General features: G+C 45.2%; 1 protein-coding gene across 3 annotated transcripts in view; it reads right to left on the minus strand.

Moving 5' to 3' along the window:
• The window catches only part of ace2 (angiotensin I converting enzyme 2), a 102,337-nt gene extending 79,743 nt beyond the window's left edge, over positions 1–22,594 (minus strand). For all 3 annotated transcript variants that reach the window (XM_038802739.1, XM_038802737.1, XM_038802738.1), the window contains exons 1-2: positions 22,389–22,594; positions 304–462 (exon numbers count right to left, since the gene is read on the minus strand). In XM_038802739.1, the coding sequence (XP_038658667.1) occupies positions 304–462; positions 22,389–22,571 (342 nt within the window). In that variant the 5' untranslated portion in view covers positions 22,572–22,594. The remainder of the gene's footprint in view (positions 1–303; positions 463–22,388) is intronic.
• Between the last annotated feature and the right edge of the window lie 1,864 nt (positions 22,595–24,458).

Below are 24,458 nucleotides of genomic sequence, written 5' to 3' on the forward strand. Positions count from 1 at the left end.
TTCAGCAGCACCTAGAAGCAGATCATGGTTTTAGCTGAAGTAATTAAAGGTGATTTAATGTTTGGTGCTAGCCTGTATCTGTAAATATTTCCACTAATCCTAAAACTGGGTCAAAATTCTGTTCCTTTTCTGCGAACAACCAGCCAAGAGCTTTGACAAAGAGTCACCCTGACTCCAAACGTTATCTCCCTTCTCTCTTCACAGGTGCTGTCAGACCTGCTGAGATTGCCCAGTATTTGCCCAGTTTTTGTGCTAAAGTTCTCTTTACCAGATCAATGAGTCAGTATTTCACTGGTCACTTACTTGAGTCAATTCGGTTGGAGATAAAATCCCAGATCCTTTGTCCTGAAGCATCTGAAGCTGCAGTTTGATTTTTTTGTCTTTTATCTCACTGATCTTAAACTTGCTGGAATCGTTGGAGGCTTTTTGGTAATACGCAGACCACTCAGCACCTGCTATATCCTGGTGAAATAAAGTGCGGAGTCAGTCATATTAGATTTCTGGCCAGTGAGAGACATGCAGAGTCAAGTAGATTCACACTCCGTGTCAACAGTCTCCATGTGCATTAGATTAGACCCCTCACTTATCACCAGGGTCACATGGAGTGCTGCACTGCTGGACAACAACAAGCTGCATTTAAATAGCAGCTATGACACAGTAGAATGTCTCAGGGTATCCAAGGGAACATAATCAGAACTAAAGTGATACCAAGTCACAGAGGGAGATTTAAGGGCAGGCCACATAAGTTTGATTAAAGAGGTAGATTTTAAGGAGCATTTTAAAGTAAGAGACAGGGACCGGAGGTGAAGAGATTTAGGGATGATGCACCAGTTAAAATTGGGGTCAAAGATTAAGAATAAAGAACAAAGAAAAGTACAGCACAGGAACAGGCCCTTTGGCCCTCCAAGCCTGTGCCGACCATGCTGCCTGTGTAAACTGAAATCTCCTGCACTTCCGTGGTCCGTATCCCTCTATTCCCATCCAATTCATGTATTTGTCAAGATGCCCCTTAAACGTCACTATCGTCCCTGCTTCCATCATCTCCTCCGGCAGTGAGTTCCAGGCACCCACTACCCTCTGTGTAAAAAAACTTGCCTCGTACATCTCCTCTGAACTTTCATCTCCCACTCTCTCTGTCTGTTAGCTTTGACAAAGAGTCATCGGACTCAAAACGTTAGCTCTTTTCTCTCCCTACAGATGCTGCCAGACTTGCTGAGATTTTTCAGCATTTTTTTTCCCTTTACCCTGAACCTTGCCCCTCACACTTTAAACCTATGCCCCCCAGTAATTGACCCCTCTACCCTGGGAAAAAGTCTCTGACTATCCACCCTATCTATGCCCCTCATAATATTTGAGACCTCTATCAGGTCACCCCTCAACCTCCGTCTTTGCAGTGAGAACAAACCAAGTTTATTCAACCTCTCCTCATAGCTAATGCCCTCCATACCTGGCAACATCCTGGTAAATTTCTTCTGCACCCTTTCTAAAGCCTCCACATTCTTCTGGTAGTGTGGTGATCAGAATTGAACAATATACTCCAAGTGTGGCCTAACTAAGGTTCTATACAGCTGCAACATGACTTGCCAATTTTTATACTCAATGAAGGAAATCATGCCGCATGCCTTCTTGATTACGTTCTCCACTTGTGTTGCCCCTTTCAGTGACTTGTGGACCTGTACACCAAGATCTCTCTAACTGTCAATACTTTTGAGGGTTCTACCATTCACTGTATATTCCCTACCTGCATTAGACCTTCCAAAATGCATTACCTCACATTTGTCCGGATTAAACTCCATCTGCCATCTCTCCGCCCAAGTCTCCAAACGATCTAAATCCTGCTGTATCCTCCCGACAGTCCTCATCGCTATCCGCTATTCCACCAACCTTTGTGTCATCTGCAAACTTCCTAATCAGACTAGTTACATTTTCCTCCAAATCATTTATATATACTACGAACAGCAAAGGTCCCAGCACTGATCCCTGCGGAACACCACTAGTCACAGCCCTCCAATCAGAAAAGCACTCTTCCATTGCTACTTTCTGCCTTCTATGACCTAACCAGTTCTGTATCCACCTTGCCAGCTCATCTCTGATCCCATGTGACTTCACCTTTTGTACCAGTCTGCCAGGAGGGACCTTGTCAAAGGCCTTACTGAAGTCCATATAAACAACATCCTAAGAGCCCAAAATTGGAGGAGCAGATTTATCAGGGAGGGTGGGTGGGGTGTTGGGCTGGATGGACTTAGACTTAGGGAGGGATGAGGCCTTGGAGGGCTTTAATAAGAGGGTGAGAGTTTGAAAATCGAGGCATGGCTGGACCACAAACCAATATATGACAGCCAGCACTGGGGTAATGGGTGAATGGGACTTGCTACAGGTTAGGAAATGGACAGCAGAGTTTTAAATGATTTTGAGTTTACAAAGAGTAGGATGTGGGAGGCTGGCCATGACTGCATTGGGATAGTCAAATCCTGCGGTGATAAAGGAAATAACTGAGGCTTTTAATAACAGAGGAGCTACGACAGGGACAGGGTTGGCAAGCTCCCAGTGGTGGAAGTAGGTGGTCTGGGTGATCGAGCAAATAAGGGGTCAGAAACTTATGTGAGTTCAAATAGAAGAAGATTTACAATCTGTCGGTTCAACCTCAGGCACTGGCCTGGCAGAAGGATGAAATTGGTGATGATAAAAACAAAGGGCTGGAAAAACTTAGCAGCGTCTATGGACAGAAAAATAGAGTGAATGTTTCAAGTCATAGAACATAGAACATAGAACAGTACAGCAAAGAACAGGCCCTTCGGCCCTCGATGTTGTGCCGAGCAATGATCACCCTACTCAAACCCACGTATCCACACTATACCCGTAACCCAACAACCCCACCCCCCTTAACCTTACTTTTAAGGACACTACGGGCAATTTAGCATGGTCAATCCACCTAACCCGCACATCTTTGGCCTGTGGGAGGAAACCGGAGCACCCGGGGGAAACCGACGCAGACACGGGGAGGACGTGCAGACTCTGCACAGACAGTGACCCAGCCGGGAACCGAACCTGGGACCCTGGAGCTGTGAAGCATTTATGCTAACCACCATGCTACTGTGCTGCCCCTAAGTCAAATATGACTTTTCTTCATTATCAAAGGAAAGTAGAAATGTGATGGTTTTGCACTGTTGACAAGTGAAGTGATGGATGGTCCGGTGGAATAAAATGGAAGGAAGGTCAGAGATAGATTAGAGGGCAGGGTTAGATAAAATAACAAAGATGTCACTGAATAAAAGGCAATGAATGTGGAAATGGTTGTGGTCAATACACAAAGCATTAACCCAGAGTTGGTGTTAATAGCAGGCGCTGTCAGCAAAAGAATAGAATGTGTTAATAACAAAATAAAATCAGGCTGTTTGAAAACGAAAGAGCAGAATGTTTTAATAGAAGAATAAAGGGTGCACTGTCTGAAAGAAAAAGAACAGAATGTGCAAATGGCAGAATAAAGGTCAGTGCTGTCTGAAAGCGAAATATGAGAACAAGATACAGACTGACATCTGGAAAAATGCAAAATGGAGATCAGAGTTCATGGTCTGAAGTTGTTGAACTTAATGTTGAGCCCAGAAGTCCTTAAAGTGCCCAATCAGATGGAATCAATGACTAGGGAACCTTCAGCCTTCCCAAATATTTTGAACAAAATTGGCTGTTTGATAACTTAGCAACAGTGGAGGTGTCAAGAAAGATTGTGGTGAGGTGGAGCTGGCTGTCGATGCGTTCGTGTACAACCTGAAATAGTGGGCAGATCTTACGCACTTCACATGATTTATTCTCAGGAAGGGGGCAGGAAAATTGGCTCTTAGCATTTGTATATTTTATGATGCATCAAACTTTATTTTCAGCATTTTCAATGACTGAAAAAGAAATGGTGTGAAAAAGAAAGGTGAATACTAAGGTGAAATGTCTAAAAGGCAGTACCAGGGCACAGAATACAGAACATATGACATTTGTGATGAATATTTCCTTCATGGATCATGTTAATATTTTAGAGGTAACATTTAGTTCTGGGAAATTTGTTATTTTGAAGGTAAGGTAACTAAAATGCCGGGCTTTATATAAATAATAATCTTTATTATTGTCACATGTAGGCTTACATTAACACTGCAATGAAGTTACTGTGAAAAGCCACACTCCCAATACTTAGGGCAGCACGGTAGCATTGTGGATAGCACACTGGCTTCACAGCTCCAGGGTCCCAGGTTCGATTCCGGCTTGGGTCACTGTCTGTGCGGAGTCTGCACATCCTCCCCGTGTGTGCGTGGGTTTCCTCCGGGTGCTCCGGTTTCCTCCCACAGTCCAAAGATGTGCAGGTTAGGTGGATTGGCCATGATAAATTGCCCTTAGTGTCCAAAATTGCCCTTAGTGTTGGGTGGGGTTACTGGGTTATGGGGATAGGGTGGAGGTGTTGACCTTGGGTAGGGTGCTCTTTCCAAGAGCCGGTGCAGACTCAATGGGCCGAATGGCCTCCTTCTGCACTGTAAAGAGCGGGCGCAGATTTGATGCCAAATTATGATTCTCCGTCACCTCGACAGCACGTCAATGCCTATTAGAACGCACGTAAAGTGGACACTGTGTGCATATCATTAGCGGGCCTGACCCGATATTCTCCGGGGCCTCCACGATGCTCAGCCTCTGATGGACTGAGTTCCCGACGGCGCGGTTCACTTGTGCTTTTAAAAATCATGAAACTGACATGGTGGCTGCTGAGGGAGAGAAGGGGAGTACGGATTGTATTCGATTTGTTTATTGTCACATGTGCTGAGGTACAGTGAAAAGTATGGTTCTGCGTAGAGTTCAAACAGATCATTCCATACATGAAAAAAACATAAGGGCAAACATAATACACAATGTAAATGCATAGACACAGACATCGGGTGAAACATACAGGAGTGTAGTACTACTAAGTAGAGAAGATGTGTGAAGAGATCAGATCAGTCCATAAGAGGGTTGTTTAGGAGTCTGGTAACAGCGCAAAGAAGCAGTTTTTGAATCTGTTAGTGAGTGTTCTCAGACTTTTGTATCTCTTGCCCAATGGAAGAAGTTCAAAGAGTGAATAAGCCGGGTGGGAGGGGTCTTTAATTATACTGCCCGCTTTCCCAAGGCAGCAGGAGTGTAGACAGAGTCAATGGATGGATTTGGTTGATGGACTGGGCTGTGTTCACAATTCTCTGAAGTTTCTTATGGTCTTGTGCTGAGCAGTTGCCATACCAGCCTGTGATGCAGCCAAATAGGATGCTTTCTATGGTGCATCTGTAAAAGTTGGTAGGAGTCAATGCGGACATGCCGAATTTCCTTAGTTTCCTGAGAACGTATAGACCCTGTTGTGCTTTCTTGGTCATAGTGTCGATGTGGGTGGACCAGGGCAGATTGTTGGTGATGTGCACACGTAGGAATTTGAAGCTGTCAACCACCTCCACCTCGATGCTGACAGGGGTGTGTACGATACTTTGCTTCCTGAAGTCAATGACCAGCTCTTTAGTTTTGCTGGCGTTGAGGGACAGATTGTTGTCGTTACACTGCATCACTAGGTTTTATCTTTCCCTCCTGTATTCTGACTCATCGTTGTTCGAGGTCCGACCCACTAGTGTCTTACATTGCCATAGTTTTCTGACAGTTGTGCCACTAGCCGGAGGGCTTCTGCCAGGGCCCAGGGGGAGTTGCGGGGTGGGGTGGGGGGGGGGGGGGGGGGGGGGGGTGCAGGAAGTGGGCTGGGGGTCGAATTGGATGGAAGTACAACACTATTGCCACAGTCGGCAAGGCAGCCATGCAGCTGCACATGCCACTGACAGCCCACTGTGAACTTAGGACCATGGGACGTATAGGTGTCCGCTCAGGGCACCCCTCTAGGTGCCCTCTGACCCAAGCTGACCTATCTGCTCTATAGGCACGCTCCAGCACAACCAGTGCCATCTTGTTGGCTGGGATGAGTGTGTGTGGGGAGTGTAATGTGTATATGCGGCTGCAGCTTGTCAGCCTCCTGAGTGTCAATCACGGATCCGGCAAATCCGACACCATTTTCCATTGGATTCGATTGTGTGGTATCCGTGCAAGTTCCTTAACAATAGGAATCTGTCCAGGTGTGGCGCCAGTTTTGCTGTCATGAAAGTCCATGGATTCTGTGTTGGGGCCAACACTTCAGGCGTAATTCTCTGAAAACATTTCTAAGTATGGTAGCAAGCGGGAATTGCTCGTTAATTCGTCCACTTCACGAGGCCTCAAGGGCTGCTCGCCGCAAATAACGCCTCGCCAGATGATTCGCCGGACCCCGTTCGCCAGCCACCTGCTAACAAGGTCGAACATCACTTAAACTGCACTTGCTCAGCCAACCCCAGCAAGTTCTCAATAATGGTGCCGAGGAGACCAACCCCAGGATTTGGAGACGTGACCTGGCAAGACTCCTAGACAGGTGGAGACCAGGAGGGATGTCCTGTTCCCCCGGGGGTCCTGGAGGATGAGCCACAAGGCAGCCAGTGCTGTTTGGGACGAGGTGGCGGCAGCAGTCAGCTCGGGCAGTGTGACCAGGAGGATTTGCCAGCAGTGCAGGAAGAAGGTCAACAACCTACACCGGGCAGCACGAGTGGATATATATCAACGTCCCCCACAACCCCAAGGGAGCATCCACCCCCCAACTCTCCAAGTGACCACCAGTCCTCCCTCCCCGTCTGCCCAACCGCGCCTTCACACGCCCTCTCCCACCACTGAACCACACGTGTGGCTAACGATGCCCCCTCTGTGTCCGACAATTGGGCAGCACGGTAACATAGTGGTTAGCACAGTTGCTTCACAGCTCCAGGGTCCCAGGTTCGATTCCGGCTTGGGCCAATGTCTATGCGGCGTCTGCACGTTCTCCCCGTGGGTTTCCTCCGGGTGCTCCGGTTTCCTCCCACAGTCCAAAGATGTGCAGGTTAGGTGGATTGGCCATGCTAAATTGCCCTGGGTGTCCAAAAGGGTTGGGTTAGGTGGGGTTACAGGGATGGGATGAGGTGTAGGTTTAGATAGTGTGCTCTTTCCAAGAGCCGGTGCAGACTCTATTGGCTGAATGGCCTCCTTCTGCACTGTAAATTCTATGACAATCGGCAGGAGTGGGGCCAGACTGGCAGATGGGTACCAGACATAAGAATCCTCACCTCCTTTGACGAGTGGGCCTTGGATGTGACTGGGGTGGCCGAGGACAGATCAGTCAGCCACACGGAGGCTGGTCGACGCCGCAGAGATGAGGAACTGCCGGGCTGCACCCAGTGGGCCTGTAAAACGTGAGTTGTTATTGCCGTACTGACTGACCCGTCCCTCCCACTGATCACATGCCCATTCTCCTGCAGGTCCTCCAACTAATGGTGCCGGCCCATCCCTGGTGGCCCCCTCTCTTAACTCTGAGGAGAACACCTTGGAGGAGAGCTCCAAGGATGTCACTGTGATCGCGGCACAGCTGTCATCCCCACCCCCCACCAGGCAGAAGCACACACCTCGGTGGGACATGTTAGTGGACAGGCTTCTCGGACACAATCTACTGAGCACCACAGAGCTGCTGATGCACATCAGGTGGAGGCAGGAACCCCCAGGCAAGACAGCCTAGAAGGGCTGCTGGATCCTAGAACCCATCTGGGTCCCAGCCTGATGCTGATCCTCTGGATGTGCGTTACCCGGTGCTGATGGAGACGATAGGGAGCGGCTGGGACATTCAGAGGGAGATGTCAGCGTCACTCCAGCAGGTCCATAGCCACTTGGAGGAGTCCCAGAGGCTACTGGTGCAGGAGATGTCGTCGGCAATGAGTGGCACCAAGGCTAACACTACTAGGGGGTGATCACAATGCACGATGTCGGCACCATGATGTTGCTCAGTTGGTGACGGCCGTGGCTGAGGGCCTCAGCAGAATGACCGCCTCGCTGGGGAATATCACCCAGCATCAGGTTAACCTTGATGAGGTTCTGCAGGACATGTCCTCTCATCTCTGAAAGTGTTGTTGCAACTATACAAGGCATTGGTAAGACCACACCGGGAATATTATGCACTTTGGTCCGCTTATTTGAGGAAAGATGTAGTGGCATTGGAGGCAGTTCAGAGGAGGTTCATTAGATTGATTCCAGATATGAGGGGTTTGTCATATGAGGAGAGATTGAACAGTTTGGCCAATACTCTCTAGAGTTTAGAAGAATGAGGGGAGATCTAATTGAGGTATACAAGATGCTAAAAAGTATGGATGAAGTAGACGTGGAGCTGATGCTTCCTCTTGTGGGGCATTCTAGATTGAGAGGTCATAATCTTAGAATAAGAGATAGTAACGATAAACAAACTGTCCCCTAACACAGGTTGACATTGTGCCAACCTGGCAGATAAAAATGGTCTGGATGCAGTAATGGGGCAGTGCCAGAGCTATGCCAGAGAGCTATGCCTGGGCAGTGTCAAGGGTCATTGCCAAGGCATTACCCAGATATCACCATCTCCCTGGGGGCTACACTTACCATTCCGCCCCTGGAGGGGTCCTCTCGACTGCTTCTCATTTTGCCAAACCTGTTGTGAACTTGTGACATTGTGTCAGCGAGGTATGAATATTTATTGAGAAGGGATCATATGATGAGGCCTGTTAATAATATTTACATTTATTAAAATCCCTTTAAATTAGGCTCCCGCACTTTGTGGGCATGAACCTTGTGATACCGTCGGGCCGGGGCGGAGTAAATCGGGAACGGTTCTCTCCCGTGATTGCGGGCTGAAAATCGTCTTCATTCTAAATTGTTTTACTTTTCTAACTTTGATTGATAAAGTTGATTTTGTTTGTTCAAAACCATGTGACCCTGTGCCTTTATTCTTCTCATGAGTAACTAGGATTTTAAACATTGTCAGCTTGAACAAAACGTTACTGCTCTCTAACTGGGATGTCATACGTGGCAGGGTGACCAACTTAAGCAAGGCGTTATCAGGGCTAATAGGGGTCATGAAAAATCCTTGGAAAACAGGTTTACGGAGATTCTCACGGCATTTTATACATATAAACAAATGGACTTATTAAAGATAAGCAGCATGGTTTTCTGAAGGTGAGATCGTGTCTCACTAACTTGATTGGCTTTGTTGATGAAGTGACGAAGATGGTTGATGAAGGAAGTGCAGTGGATGTTGTCTATATGGACTTTTGTAAAGCCTTTGACAATGTCCCTCATGGAAGACCAGTACAAACGATAAAGTCGCATGGGATCAGAAGTAAGCTGGCAAGATGGATACAGAACTGGCTCGCTCAGAGAAGACAGCAGTGGAAGGGTGCTTTTTGAATGGAAGGCTGTGATTTGTGGTGTTCTGTAGGGATCAGTGCTGGGATCTTGGTTGTTCATAGTATGCACAAATGATTTTGGGGAAAATATAGCCCGTATGATTAGTCAGTTTGCAGACGACACAAAGATTGGTGAAGTTGCGGATAGTGAAGAGAATTGTCAGAGGATACAACAGGCTACAGTTCGGTTGAAGTCTTGGGCGGAGAGATGGCAGATGGAGTTTTATCTGGATAAGTGTGAGGTAATGCATTTTGGAAGGTCTAATACAGGTGGGAATTAAACAGTAAATGGCCGAACCCTTCGGAGTATTGACGGGCAGCGAGATCTAGGGGTACAGGTCCACAAATCACTGAAAGTGACAATGCAGGTGAATAAAGATTGTCAAGAAGGCATACAGCATGCTTGCCTTGGTCGGTCGGAGCATTGAGAATTAAAATTGGCAAGTCATGCTGCAGCTGTATAGAACCTTGATTAGGCCACATTTGGAATATAGTGTTCAATTCTGGTCGCCACACCATCAGAAGGATGTGGAAGCTTTGCAGAAGGTACAGAAGACGTTTACCAGGATGTTGTCTGGTCTGGGGGGAATTAGCTGTGAAGAGAGGTTGGATAAACCTGGAGTGTTTTCACTGGAATGACGGAGATTGAGGGGGGACCTTATATGTATCTACAAAATTTTGACTGGCATGGACAGAGTAGATAGTCAGATGCTTTGTCCCAGGCTTGAAAAGTCAATTACTAGGGGACATAGGTTTATGGTGCAACGCAGAGGAGATGTGCGAGGCAGCCTTTTTTACACAGAGAGTGGTGAGTGCTTGGAACTCGCTGCCGGAGGAGGTGCTGGAAGCAGATGCGACAGCAGCATTTAAGACTCATCTTGACAAATACTTGAAAAGGATGGGAATAGAGGGATACGGATGCCCAAAGTGCAGAAAGCTTTCTCTTAGACAGGCATCATGATTGGCACAGGCTTGGAGGGCTGAAGTCCTGTTCTTGTGCTGTAATGTTCTTTGTTCTTTGTGTAGAGAATGTGACAGGATAGTATGGTAGAACACGCTAAAATGTCATTTTTTAATATTCTAATCGAGACAAGATACAGGAAATTTGGATTCTGATAGCATAGTTGGAAATGCTCTGGTGTGTAATATTGAATCATCTGGGTCAGGAAGTTTGAGGTTCAGACTGTGCTTTTGATGGTCAATCCTAGGTAGGATGCTCTTGGAGGACCGGGACAGATCCGATGGGCTGAATAGCTTCCTTCCGCACTGTAGCAATTCTATAACCCTTTTATCTGGAGAGTTTGAGGATTGCCATAACCCTAGTTGAGGCTCTCCGTAAACCCACCTAACCTTTGGATACTGAGGATCAATTTAACATGGCCCAAGCCACTAACGTGCATATCTTTGGACTGTGGGAGGAAATCAGAAAACCTGGAGAAAACCCACGTAGATATGGGGAGAAAGTGCAAACTCCACACAGACGGTCACCCAAAGCCAGAATTGTACCCGGGTCTTTGGCGCTGTGAGGCAGCAGTGCTAACCATTGTGCTACCGTGCCACCCAGATGCTCGAGATTTTACCCAGTGACTCCTGTTGAAGCCCAAATAATGCTAATCAGTTTAGTATTGCATAGATGGATTTGGCAACTGGATTACAGTAGTACAGAATTGAATTGTTAAATGTGAATTGCTGGATTCTGAATGCTGTTATGAGGTGCTAATCTGAGGGCGAAGTACATTATTGGGCATTTCTAGTTGGTACATCGGCTCTTTGAGCTCCTCATTCCATTAAATCATGTTGATACATGCCTGAACTCTTTCTCTGTCATTTTTAGTATCCTTTAATTGCCCCCCCCCCCCAGTCCACCAAGACTCGATAGCCTCTTTGGGGAGTTGGAGAGAGTGACAGATTCGCACTACTCTTTATTTTCTCAATTTCATCCCTGAATGATGTGATTCTACGTTTTAGACAATGCCCTCAGTCCTGTATTTTACGCTAAGCAGCAGAATTAATTTCTCCCAATCTACCCGACTTATTCCCCATAACATTTAAATCACCCCTTGACTGTCTAAATACTTTTCTAATTTGTTTGATCTCTCCTCTTGGAGTCCATGTGTCATTTCGGAGAATCTCCGCTGCGCTCACTCGAAGGCTGATCCTTTCATGAGATGTGGGGCATCGCTGGCTGGGCCTGCAGTTATTGCCCATTCCTAATTACCCCTTGAGGAGGTGGTGGGAAATTGCCTTCCTAATCCCGCTACAGTCCCTGTGCTGTTAGGGAATGAGTTCCAGGATCTTGCAGTGTCGACTGGGCAGGATGTGCTGTTGTTTCTGATGTGGTTGATCTGGTGGACATAGAAACATAAATTCATAGAATCCCTACAGCGCAGAAGGAGGCCCATCGTGTCTGAACCAAACTGCCGAAGGAGCACCCCACCCAGGCCCACGCCCTTGCCCTAACCCCGTGACACCAACTAACCTCTAGAAACTAAGGGGCAATTTTAGCATGACCATTCCATCTAACCTGCACATCTTTGGACTGTGGATTGTCCATCTGTTTTTGTTTCTTTTTGACTTTTCAGTAGTGCTTTGGTAAAACTAAATGGCTCGCCAGACCGCTTAGAAAGGCAGGTAAGAGTCTGCCGACATTGAGATCCATTGGCAACAGTTTCTCACATTCATTTAATCTATTAATAGCTCTTTGCCATTTTATGCTATCGTCAACACTGCTTACAATATCCCCTATCTTTATGTAATCAGCAAACACAGATATGCAGTTTTCTGTTCCGTTATCTAAGCCATTAATGAGTACAGTGAATAGTAGAGGCTCCAACACAATCTGTACTCAAAGGAGTAAAAGCCTATCATATACAACCTGTCCTCAAAATCTTTTAACCCAGTATCATTCTGTCAAGTGTTCCATGGCATAGGAAACGGCACAGAAACAGGCCAACTGGTGCAACCAGTTTGCTACATTTGAGCCTCCTCCCATCTTTTCTCAACTAAATCTATCATTGTAACCCTCTAATCCCTTCACCGTCGTCTGTTTCCCCTTAAGTATATCTACATTATTGACCTCAACACATTCCCTGTGGGAGTGTTCCACATTTTCAAAGAAGTTTCCTGTGAATTCACTATTGGATTTCTCAGTGACTATCTCATATTGACCGTCTCTAGTTAAGCTCTTCCTCAAAAGAGATAACATGCTCTCTGTATCCACTCTATCAAAACTTTTTCAGAATTTTAAAAACCTCTATTATGTGATCCCTCAGCCTTCTTTTCCCAAGAAAAAAGAAACTGGTGGCTCGAGGCAATACTAGGGAAACTTCCAGTATAATGGAACAAGGGTTTATTGATCATAAATAAAGGTGAACTATACACAGGCACTGAGTCACTAAACGGATCTTTACTCTCTGGTTCCAGGGTCCACTGTACCCGGGACTCTGCTCCCTGGGCCTCACGCTTTTTCCCCATTGGTTATGGCTTGTGCGCTCCTGTGCAATAGGTCCCAAGTCGGTCATGTGAACCGTGAGGGCTCGCCCCTTAACGGGGCTTCTCCACCACTTTCTCCGCCCCTCCCTATCAGTCCCTCAATAGCATATTTGCAGAACAGGCTATGAATAGTTATTATATAAAATAAAAAGGTTGAGAAACACAAGGGAAGAGAGTCCATTGCAGTTCATCACTATGTCAATCTGTCAGGGGTTTTCTGGGTCACGTTAGTCCCCCAAATGGCTCCTCCTCCTCTGAGGTAGCAATGTTGTTATCCATTGAGGTTTGTCACTGGGATTCAACCACTACAAAAGGGGCATTCCCTTCAGCAGCTCCCTGCTGGATCATCAATGCGGCCTCCTCAGAACCCCACCACAAGAACACTGGTGCTGCTCACTGGATCCAACTGTTCTGAGATTGGGTCGTGGTCCCTCAGCTTCTTGGGCTGTCAACATGCTTCCACGCTGTCCTGTCATTCAAATCCATCATGTACAACACTGGGCCTGACTTTGATAGAATTCTGCCTGGTTGCTAAAGTAGGCCTGAGTTCCTGACCAGGTCGCCCACTTGAAATAACCTTTCTCCTTTTGTACAAAATTTATTTTTTCCTCTGGAATCCTGCTGTACCTCCACCCTCCCCGCCAAATCCGAGGAAACTAAATCCAATTGGGTCCTGAAACAATGGACCATGAGTAGTTCCATCAGTGTGATGCCCATTGGGGGGAGGGCATGTGTTATGAAATAGAAGAAAGTTGGCCAACCTAAGGTATGGTGGTCTGCTGGACTGCTTCTTACAGTTTTTGAACATTGTTATGGGCCAGGGTTTAGAGAACCCCAAAGTGTATCATGGAGTTCATCTGCCCCACAACTTTTAATGGATTGTGGTATGGGGAGCACATGGCCCATTCTACAGGTGTGGTACAGCAGAAATGGAGAAGTATTTTTTAAAGCAAAACAATGTTTATTCTATGAACTCAAGTTAACCTTTTTAAAACATACAGTGAACATCTTAGCAACCATCAATTCAAATACAACCCTCAAAGAACACAACACTAAGTAATCCTTTGGTTGTCCTTTTAACATCCATAAGACTTAAAAAATAAATTTTAACAGAAGCGCATCAGGTTAAAGTCACTACTGAGAGCAGTTATTAGTTCTGAATCACCAAAGGATCGATTTACAGTTTTTTAGATTACAGAGAGAGAGAGACTAATACTCCTTCTGGCTGTGACTGCAGCTATCCAGCTCTTAAAATGAAACTAAAACACACTCTGCAGCAAACAGCCTAAAACAAAAGTAAAAAGCTGACATACAGCCCAGCTCCACCCACTTTCTGACATCACTGCAGTAATAAACACACATTTCTTAAAGGTACTCTCTCTACAGATATTTATATACACACCGTTTATAAACACCCATTTCTTAAAGGTACTCTCACATGACAACTCCCCCAGGAAAAAAAATAAACCATCAACTTCAAGATGGTTCATTTTTCACATTTTCACGATCCTTTAAGAAATGCACACAGTAAACATACTTTTTTGTTTCAAAAAAACAACACAGGCAACAGGTATAATAATATAGTCCAGTTTTATTTCCTCCAACTGGAATCCTTCTCAATTGACAGTGTCTTTGGACAAGAAAGTCTCTGGATGATCTTTCTATTTCTCTGCGCCTCGGCATTTTTCTTTAAAGTCAGATACTTTAGTTCAACCTGATTACTGAGTCCCTTGTAATTCTCCAACACAGGAGCATTAGTTATCACAGCTTTCAGGCAGTCAAATGCCTGTTGAAATTCTACTGTCCACTGGAATGTTTTACGTTTTTCAGCAAGTCTAGCAGTGGAGCAACCACGCTACAAAACATTTGCACAAATGTTTGATCAAATCCACTCATGCCAAGAAATTGCATTATTTCCCTTCACCTTGAGGGTATTGAAAACTCCTCAATAACTGTTAGTTTCATATCCCATGTGACCATTCCACCCTGTCCGATTGTATGGCCAAGGAAAGTGATTTGGGCTTTTCCAAATTCATTTTTGGCTCAGTTTATCACCAAACCCACCTCCTGAAGTCAATCGAATCACTCCATCAGATGTTTTAAATGTTCTTTCCATGTCTGGCTGAAAATTACCAAATTGTCGATGTATACCGCACAATTGGGTAATCCTGAAACAACTTAGTTAACCATTGAAATATGGCTGGGGCGTTTTTCTTGCCAAATGGCATAACTTTGAATTGGTATATACCATTTGTTGCAAAAGCTGAAATCTCCTTCGCCCTTCAGGATAAAGGTACCTGCCAGTAACCTTTAAGTAAATCCAGTGTGGAAATAAAAGCTGATTGTCCCATTTTCTCAATGCAAACCTCCAAACGTGGGATAGGATAAGAGTCCATTCTTGTGACTGCATTAACCTTTCTATAGTCCACACACAACTGTTGGGTACCATGCGGTTTTGGTGCCATCATTCTGGGTGAGCTCCATTGACTCCAACCCACTTCATTATGCCATTTTTAAGCATACTCTCAATCTCTTTGGTAACTTGTGCCAATTTTAAAGGGTTAAGTCGATATGGATGTTGTTTGATTGGAATAGCATTTCCTCCATCAGTTGATTTAAACTGTTTTATTCCTAAGATATCCATAACTTCTTTGAGATAAAATTTGATCCTTGATCCGATTTGAATTTCTGTGGGCAGTCCATATCTAGTAAAGAATTTAAGTAACTCCTCCACAATCTTTTTAGCTGTAATATTGCGTACTGGGATGGCCTCTGGAAACCTAGTAGACACATCCATTATAATCAAAAGATATTGATTCCCACTTTTTGTTTTAGGAAACGGTCCTACACAATTAATTAGGACCCTTGTAAAAGGTTCCTCAAACGCTGGAATGGGTATTAAGGGCGCTGGTTTTATCACTGCTTGAGGTTTCCCTATCACTTGACATGTGTGACATGATCAACAAAATTTAACTACATCTTTATGTAGTCCAGGCCAATTAAACTGTTTCTGGATTTTAGCTTGAGTTTTCCTTTTTCCCAAATGTCCTCCCACTGGTACCTCATGTGCAATTCACAACACCTCCTTTCTATATTCTAACGGCAATACTATTTGATGAACTTCTACCCACTTTTCATCCGCCTGCATAAGTAAAGGTCTCCATTTTTTCATCAAGGCATAACTTTTATGGTAATAGCACTCTGGTATGCACTCAGATTCCTCTTCCATGTATGCTTTCTGATACATCTGTTTTATTTATACATTTTTCTGTTGTAACTCTGCCAATTTTCCTGAACTAAAAATATCCGCCTCATCTTCCACCTGGTCTTGTTCTTTTTCAACCATCTGATCAAAAATCCTTTCTGATAATTGCACTTCAACTTCATCTTCACTCTTTCATTTCTCCTCTTGTCTTAACCTGTGACTTTGCGACCTTGTTACACAATCTGGAAAAATCCCAGGATATTTGTCCTTCAAAACTTCAGCTGTCTGATTTTCCACTGGCTTATCAACCACAGTAGACATCACTCCCACCTGTGATCCAGCTATTTCATTACCTAAGATAAACTGTATTCCTGGACAAGATAGTTTCTCTATTACTCCTACTACCACTTCACCACTCTTCACTGGACTTTCCAACCTTATTTTATATAATGGAACACTACTCCTCTCACCCTGAATTCCACACATTACCACCTTTTCTGGTAACATTCTTATCAAACTACATAACTCCTCATCTCTTACCTTTAAAGATTGACTAGCTCCCGTATCTCTTAAAATTGTGACTTCTTTACCTGCTCATCCTGATACACATGAGTAAACTTTACCCACAAAGTAAATTGTTTAAAGACATCTGGCACCTTCTTATCAATCATCTCTTGATCAGGCTGTACAAGCTTTTGCACCTCCTTCGGTTCACTTGGGCTTTCCTTCACCACTTTAACAAACCCCACTGTCTTATCCTGTTTTACCACATCAGTCTTCCCAGTGTTTTTCTTCAACCACTAACACTATTACTTTACATGGCCTTGTTTATTACAGTGAAAACATTTGAAACTTTTCATGTCTCTTACATGCTCCTAGCTTTCTTTTTTAACCTGAGATACACTCTCCTTATTATCTCCCATCAGATCCCTTTATCTTTAACACTTGAGTATTTCTCCTGTCCCCAGTTTCTATCCCTCACAGGCTGGAACTGATGTTGGAAACCAAGCTTTGATTTATTAACTAATTCATAATCATATGCCATTTCTTCTGCTAACCTTGCAGTTTTAACCCTCTGTTCTTCCACATGAGTTATCACTACATCGGGAATTGAAATTTTAAACTCCTCCAAAAGTATAGTTTCTCTGAGAGCTTCATACGTTTGGTCTATTTTCAAATTCCTTATCCACCTATCAAAATTACTCTATTTGAGCCTTTCAAACTCCATGTATGTTTGACCAAATTCTTTCCTTAAATTTCTAAGCTTTTGTCTGTAAGCTTCAGGCACTAGTTCATATGCACCTAAGATGGATTTTTTTCACCTCCTCGTACGTCCCAGATACCTCCTCCGGTAGTGATGCAAACATTTAACTGGCTCTACCTATCATCTTTGTTTGAATCAGTAAAACCCACATGTCCTGTGACCATTTCATTTGTTTAGCTACCTTTTCAAATGAAATGAAAAAGGCTTCCACCTCCTCCTCATCAAACCTTGGCAATGCTTGGACATATTTAAATAGATCCCCACCAAGCCTTCGACGGTGTCGCTTTCTCACTATTCTTATCACTATCATCCAACTGTACATTTCCCTTTACGCCTGCCAAGTTTAACAGACTGTCACGTTTCATGGCCATTTTCTGAACTTCAAACTCTCTCTCTTTATCTTTTTCCCTGATCTGTATCACCCTTTCTCTTTCTTATTCCTCTCTCTCTCGTATTTAAGCTGCTTTAATTCTTTCTCATGTTCCATTTGTTTAATTTGTAACTCAATTTTTGCCATTTCCAATGAGTAAAACTGTATCTCAGGCAACTTTAAATGCTTAGCCAGCACCATAATTACCTCATCTTTTTCATTTTGTCAGGTAATGTTAACTGCAATGTTTTTGCCAAATCTAACAGTCTGCTTTTAGTCTCTGTCCGTAAGTTACTGCGTGTGACCGTCTCCGCCCCCAAACACTTCAGAGCCTCTGAAAGAGCCATTGTCCACAACACACTCCCTACTTAAACTAAAATACCACACCTAAAAAGCAACCACAATATGCTCATCCCTCACTGTCTTTAAGTTCACTAAGCCAATCCAATAGGTAGACTGTTACCCTGGACAAGCCCCCAGTTTGTTGTGGGCCAGGGTTTAGATAACCCCAAAGTGGATCATGGAGTTCACCTGACCCACAACTTTTAATAGATCGTGTTATGGGGAGCACACGGCCCACTCTACAGGTGTAGTACAGCAGAAATAGAGAAGTATTTTTTAAAGCAAAACAATGTTTATTCTATGAACTCAAGTTAACCTTTTTAAAACATGCAGTGAGCATCTTAGCAACCATCAATTCAAATACAACCCCCAAAGAATACAACACTAAGTAATCCTTAAGCTGTCCTTTTAACATCCATAAGACTGAAAAAAAGAACTTTTAACAGAAGTACATCAGGTTAAAGTCACTACTGAGAGCAGTTATTAGTTTTGAATCACCAAAGGATCGATTTACAGTTTTTAGATTACAGAGAGAGAGAGAGAGTCTAATATCCCTTATGTGACTGCAGCTATCCAGCTCTAAAAACTAAACGAAAACACACCCTGCAGCAAACAGCGTAAAATGAAAGTAAAAAGCTGACAGACAGCCAAGCTCCGCCCACTCTCTGACATCACTGCAGTAATAAACACCCATTTCTTAAAGGTACTCTCACTACAGATATTTATATACACACCCATTTATAAACACACATTTCTTAAAGTTACTCTCACATGACAACATCTACACAGCTCTCTCCACTAACACATTTGAGACAGGGTGATAGGGGGCTGTTCTAGTATGATGGGTGCCATTCTTTTGGACAAAGTGCTGAACTCCTCTTTGGCGAACACAGTGCCACTGTCAGACACTATTACTTTGAGGAAGCCGTGAGTAGCAATAATCCACCACAGGGCTCCTATTGTGGCGGCCAAGGTTGTCGCCCCAACTTTTGGACATCCAACCACTTTGAATGGATGATGACCAAGATGAAGAACATTCTGTCCAAGAACAGCCTGCGTAGTCAGGCCGCCCCGCCGCGCCACATATATGTTTCACCCTGCCGGCGGGGTGCTCCGTTACGCCGCTGGACAATGGGCTTTCCCATTGTGGGGCAGCCCTACGCCACCGGGAACCCCCGGATTGCTGGCAAAATGGAACATCCCACCGGCAGTACCACATGTAGCCCCATTCAAGGACGACCAAGCCATTCCTATGGCTGGAGGATGGCTTTGGGTGGCAATGTCTGCTGTACCTGGCAGATTACTTTAACCTGGTGTTGTCAGACTTCTTTCTGTACCTGGCAGAGGCAGGCCGCACTGTTGCATCAGTTGCTCAATATCCTTATCTATGCCAGGCTACCAAATGTAGATTCATTTTTGTATATCCTGGATGAGCTTTGTGCAATTCTTGCAACAAGGGCTCTCTGGCTGTGTGTGGTGCCACCACTCGGGAACCCCAGAGTGTGACTCCATCCTCACAACTGAGTCCATCTTTGCACGTGATTTAAGGTCTTAATTGGTCTGATTTATCATGGTGCCACCCAGTTAAGATCATTTGCTTCAGTTTGGACAGGACTGCATTGGGTCCAGTTTGTTGTATGACCTGACAATACTGCCAATATGTTAGGAAGGTAGCACAGTAGCACGGTAGCATGGTGGTTAGCATAAATGCTTCACAGCTCCAGGGTCCCAGGTTCGGTTCCCGGCTGGGTCACTGTGTGGAGTCTGCACGTCCTCCCCGTGTGTGCGTGGGTTTCCTCCGGGTGCTCCGGTTTCCTCCCACAGTCCAAAGATGTGCGGGTTAGGTGGATTGGCCATGCTAAATTGCCCGTAGTGTCCTTAAAAGTAAGGTTAAGGGGGGGGGGGTTGTTGGGTTACGGGTATAGGGTAGATACATGGGGTTGAGTAGGGTGATCATTGCTCGGCACAACATCGAGGGCCGAAGGGCCTGTTCTGTGCTGTATTGTTCTATGTTCTATGTTCTAAGGTTCAATGTCAGGATGGTTTCTTGAGGCATGGATGCTGGTGCCAGGTTCTTTGGAAGTGGGATGCAATCAGTGCATCAGTATTTGAAACTTGTGTGCCTGACCTACGCTGAAAGATGTAATTACAGGCCGCCAACGAGGTCCACCATTGTACCCTGGCAGAGAGGATTAGAGTATCGGCTTGTTATTATGGAGGAGCCCCAACAGTGGCTTGTGGTCAGCTATTATTGTAAAGTAGGAAGGGGGCAGCATGGTAGCATGGTGGTTAGCATAAATGCTTCACAGCTCCAGGGTCCCAGGTTCGATTCCCGGCTGGGTCACTGTCTGTGTGGAGTCTGCATGTCCTCCCCCTGTGTGCGTGGGTTTCCTCCGGGTGCTCCGGTTTCCTCCCACAGTCCAAAGATGTGCGGGTTAGGTGGATTGGCCATGCTAAATTGCCCGTAGTGTCCTAATAAAAGTAAGGTTGTTGGGTTACGGGTATAGGGTGGATACGTGGGTTTGAGTAGGGTGATCATGGCTCGGCACAACATTGAGGGCCGAAGGGCCTGTTCTGTGCTGTACTGTTCTATGTTCTATAACGCTACTGGTGAAATTTCTTGACGATGTAGATTACAGCAAGGCCTTCTTTCCCAATTTGTACATATTTAGGATCGGTATCGGAAAGAGCTCTGGGCAAAGGCAATTAACCTTTCTGCTCCAATGTCCATTTTATAACAGGACCGCCCCCATTCCGTGTGGCGATGCATCGCAAATTATGGTAACTGACTTGAGGCAAATTCTTAAAGACCTTTTGAAACTCCAGATAAATTACAACTACTGCAATAGATTAACTACTCCCTCTGCTACCTCCTCAAAAAACCCAATAAACAATTGTTTTCCAGAATTCCAAGCTGACTATTCATTATTATATTTTCATTTCCATTTGCAGGCACATTCTATCTCTCTTTTTTAAATGTAAGAAATACATTGACGATCGTCCAGCCTTTTGGCACTCTCGCAAACAAATTCTCAAAACCATGTAGAAATGTCTCTGCCACCTATGGCATTATTATGACCCAATCTTGCTGTGTTTATTCTCAATAACTATCTATTGTGGAACACTGATTTGAAGGATATTTTATGACACAATTCATCACACCATAAAGATTTGACTTTGTTGAGTGTGGTTCAACATTGCTGACTGCAGCTCCTGCCTCTCTAGCAGAGGGGTTCCTGGGTCAGGGTGCTAGGACAGTGAACGTCACGTCTTCTTCACAGTCCGACGGTTACAGGGCTCCCAACGAGAGTGGAATGAACATGGAGTGGGTTCTTGTGAGGAATTGCCATTGTTCTGCCTGATTAATGACCAGCCACTGAAGGTCAGAATTTCTTGTGGATTTCTAGGAAGGTAACATTGCGGAGTGCATACAGATCTGGCGCAAAGGAATAGCTTCATGAAGCAGGTAACGCTCAAGGAAGTACGCAAAGAAATATACAGACATTACAGCACCCATCCAGAGCTTTCAGCTGGTGTGACTGGACATCCTGTCAATACCTTTAGAAGAGAGATGGGGAATATATCACAGTGAGGCAAGTACACACGATAGGGACTTGGGTTCAATTCTGACCTTGGGTGACTGTCTGTGTGGAGTTTGCACTTTCTCCCCGTGTCTGCGTGGGTTTCCTCCGGATGCTCCAGTTTCCTCCCACTGTCCAAAGGTGTGCACGTTAGGTGGATTTGCCATGATAAATGTTCCCTTAGTGCCCAAAGGCTTGGTGGCGTTACAGAGATGAGGTGGGAGGGTGGATCGAGGGTAGGGTGCTCTTCTGGAGGGTCAGTGCAGAACCTCATGGGCTGAATGGCCTGCTTCTGCATTGTAGGGATTTTCTGAATGCACTTATATCTCTTGAATCTGCCATTTTGGCCTCTGGTGGCTGGTTGGTCCAGGGGAATGATTCTCACTTTGGGCCTTTCAGGCTGAGACCTTGCATGAGGTCTTGGGTTCAAATTCCGTACGAGCCCTTCAATGGTGTTTCCTATTGGGGCAGCACGGTAGCACAGTGGGTAGCACTATTGCTTCACAGCACCAGGGTCCCAGGTTCGATTCCCGGCTTAGGCCACTGTCTGTGCGGACTCTGCAGGCTCTCCCCGTGTCTGCATGGGTTTCCTCCGGGTGCTCCGGTTTCCTCCCACAGTCCAAAGACGTGCAGGTTGGGTAATTTGGACATTCTGAATTCTCCCTCCATGTACCCGAGCAGGCGCCGGAATGTGGCGACTGCGGGCTTTTCACAGCAACTTCATTGCAGTGTTAATGTGACAATAAAGATAATTATTATTATAAATAAATAGAACTGATGTTCCAGAGGGTTACCTAGGTCAAGAATCCGAGGCTACAGTTGATGACATACTTACCATTTTCAAGGCATTTTCGTCGGTGATGTTGGTGTTATAGTCCCATGATGCCACTGAGGACTTGTAGGCCAGCTTTTCAGCTTCTGCGCTAAAAGTGTTCAAAAAATTTCCAGCTTCCTGCTCGGGTGTCAGGGAGAGTACAGCTGCCGTCAGGCCCAGCACCCAAAGCCCGTGAACAAACATCCTTCTCCAGACTGGGATACACCTGAACTGAATCTTATCAGTCCCAGAAGGCTGGTTTAAATCAGTTACTATCGCAATGGCCTTTGAACAACAAAATAAGTCACGGCAGATAATCATTTTGAATTTGCCCTCGGGCAGCTGTGTGGCAACTATGCACTGAAGAGATAAGTCAAACAATATTAACCCTTTATTAATTGAACCACATTTAAATAAGCAAGGTCTGAAAGTAACCATCCATTCAGGAATATTTTGGAAGAAAGCCAATCTGCCATATCATAAGAGGCTATGTCACGCGATATGGGCATCGCTTGCTTGGTCAGCATTTATTGTCTATGTCTACGCCCATGAGGGTGGAGGTTGTCATAATATACACATCAGTACATGATGGTGCAGAGACACACACTGACTGACACACTGCAAGACCAATCAACACACACAACACAGCAGCCAATCACCAGTTAGGGCACGGTCACTATAAAGCCAGAGGGCACTAGTTTTCCCGTTCATTCGGGATGGAGCCTCTGAAACAGACAGAGCCCGCAGTCAGTAGCACAAACATCCACCATGTGCTAGCAATATCGGCTGGTCAGGTTAGACATAGGTCTTAAGTCAATGTAACATAGTGTCGACCCACAGTGCAAGTATGTTTAACAGCTCTTAGTTAAATAAAATAAAGTTGTACTATTACAAGTGTGGTAGCTTGCCTATGTTACTGCTAAGGTAAACGCAGTCTTCACAGATCCAGAGTACCCAACACATCAGAGGTGAGCAGCCTTCATGGATCGCTGAAGTGTAGATACATCCACCATGCTAACAGGGAGGGGATTCCAACTCCCAAAAGGAACAAAACAGTTCGGACCAGTATTGTACTCTTTTTTTCCCCCCCTTCTGGGAGGAATTTGACCCAGCAACAATTAAGGAACAAGGATAATATTTCCATGTCAGGGTGGTGTGCAGCATGGAGAGGAACTTGCAAGTGGTGGTGTTCCCATGTGCTGCTTCTCCAGTCCTTCCAGATGTTGGAGGTCACAGGTTTGGAAAGTGATGTCTCAGAAATCTTAGTGAGTTGCTGCAGAGCATTGATTCTGGAGGGATTGATGTTGATGGTTCACATGGCTGCCAATCTGCATTGGTGGGGGGGAGGGGGTGGGTGGCGGGGGGGGGGGGCACTGGATGCTAGGGGGGCAGTAATTGTGGTCACTATAGGACGATGGGTGCATCCGAGCATCTAGAGCTTGGCAGTGAGGAGGGCTAGGCGTCAGATGGGTTACTGGAAGGAAGCTGGAGTGGCAACATACCTCTCGGCAAGATGCCCAGGGCTCTTGTTATGATGTCATTTCTTTCCCTCCTGATTACTGCCTCCGCAAGGAGGGTGAAGTCTTGCAGGGGTACCTCAACCCTCCTGGACACGTCCCGCTGCCACCTGTACTATCTTGTCATGGAGGAGAAAGTGTGGTGACTGTGAATTTACAGACATATATATTTGTCAGTGCTGAGTGTCTGTGTGTGTGTATGTGTATCTGTGTATTTGTGTGTCTGTGTGTGTGTATGTATGTATGTGTATCTGTGTATTTGTGTGTCTGTGTGTGTGTATGCATGTATGTGTATGTGAGTGTCTGTGTATCTGTATGTGTGTATCTGCATGTGTGGCTGCTTGTGTGTGTGTGTGTGTGTGCATCGGTGTGTCTGTGTGTGTGTTGGTACCTGTGTGCCTGTGTGTGACTATATGTGTGCGTCTACTTATTTAACCAGGTTTTTTGGTAATCTGATTAATACTCCTCATGGGGCTTGGTGTCATACTTTGGGTTGAATTTCCCACTCCTGTCAGTGGTGGGAATCCTGCCTAAATTTGACAAGACGGAAATTAGTTTATGAAGTTTGTTCTCC

The sequence above is a fragment of the Scyliorhinus canicula genome, chromosome 7, assembly GCF_902713615.1.
Source record: "Scyliorhinus canicula chromosome 7, sScyCan1.1, whole genome shotgun sequence".
NCBI classification, from domain to species: domain Eukaryota; kingdom Metazoa; phylum Chordata; class Chondrichthyes; order Carcharhiniformes; family Scyliorhinidae; genus Scyliorhinus; species Scyliorhinus canicula.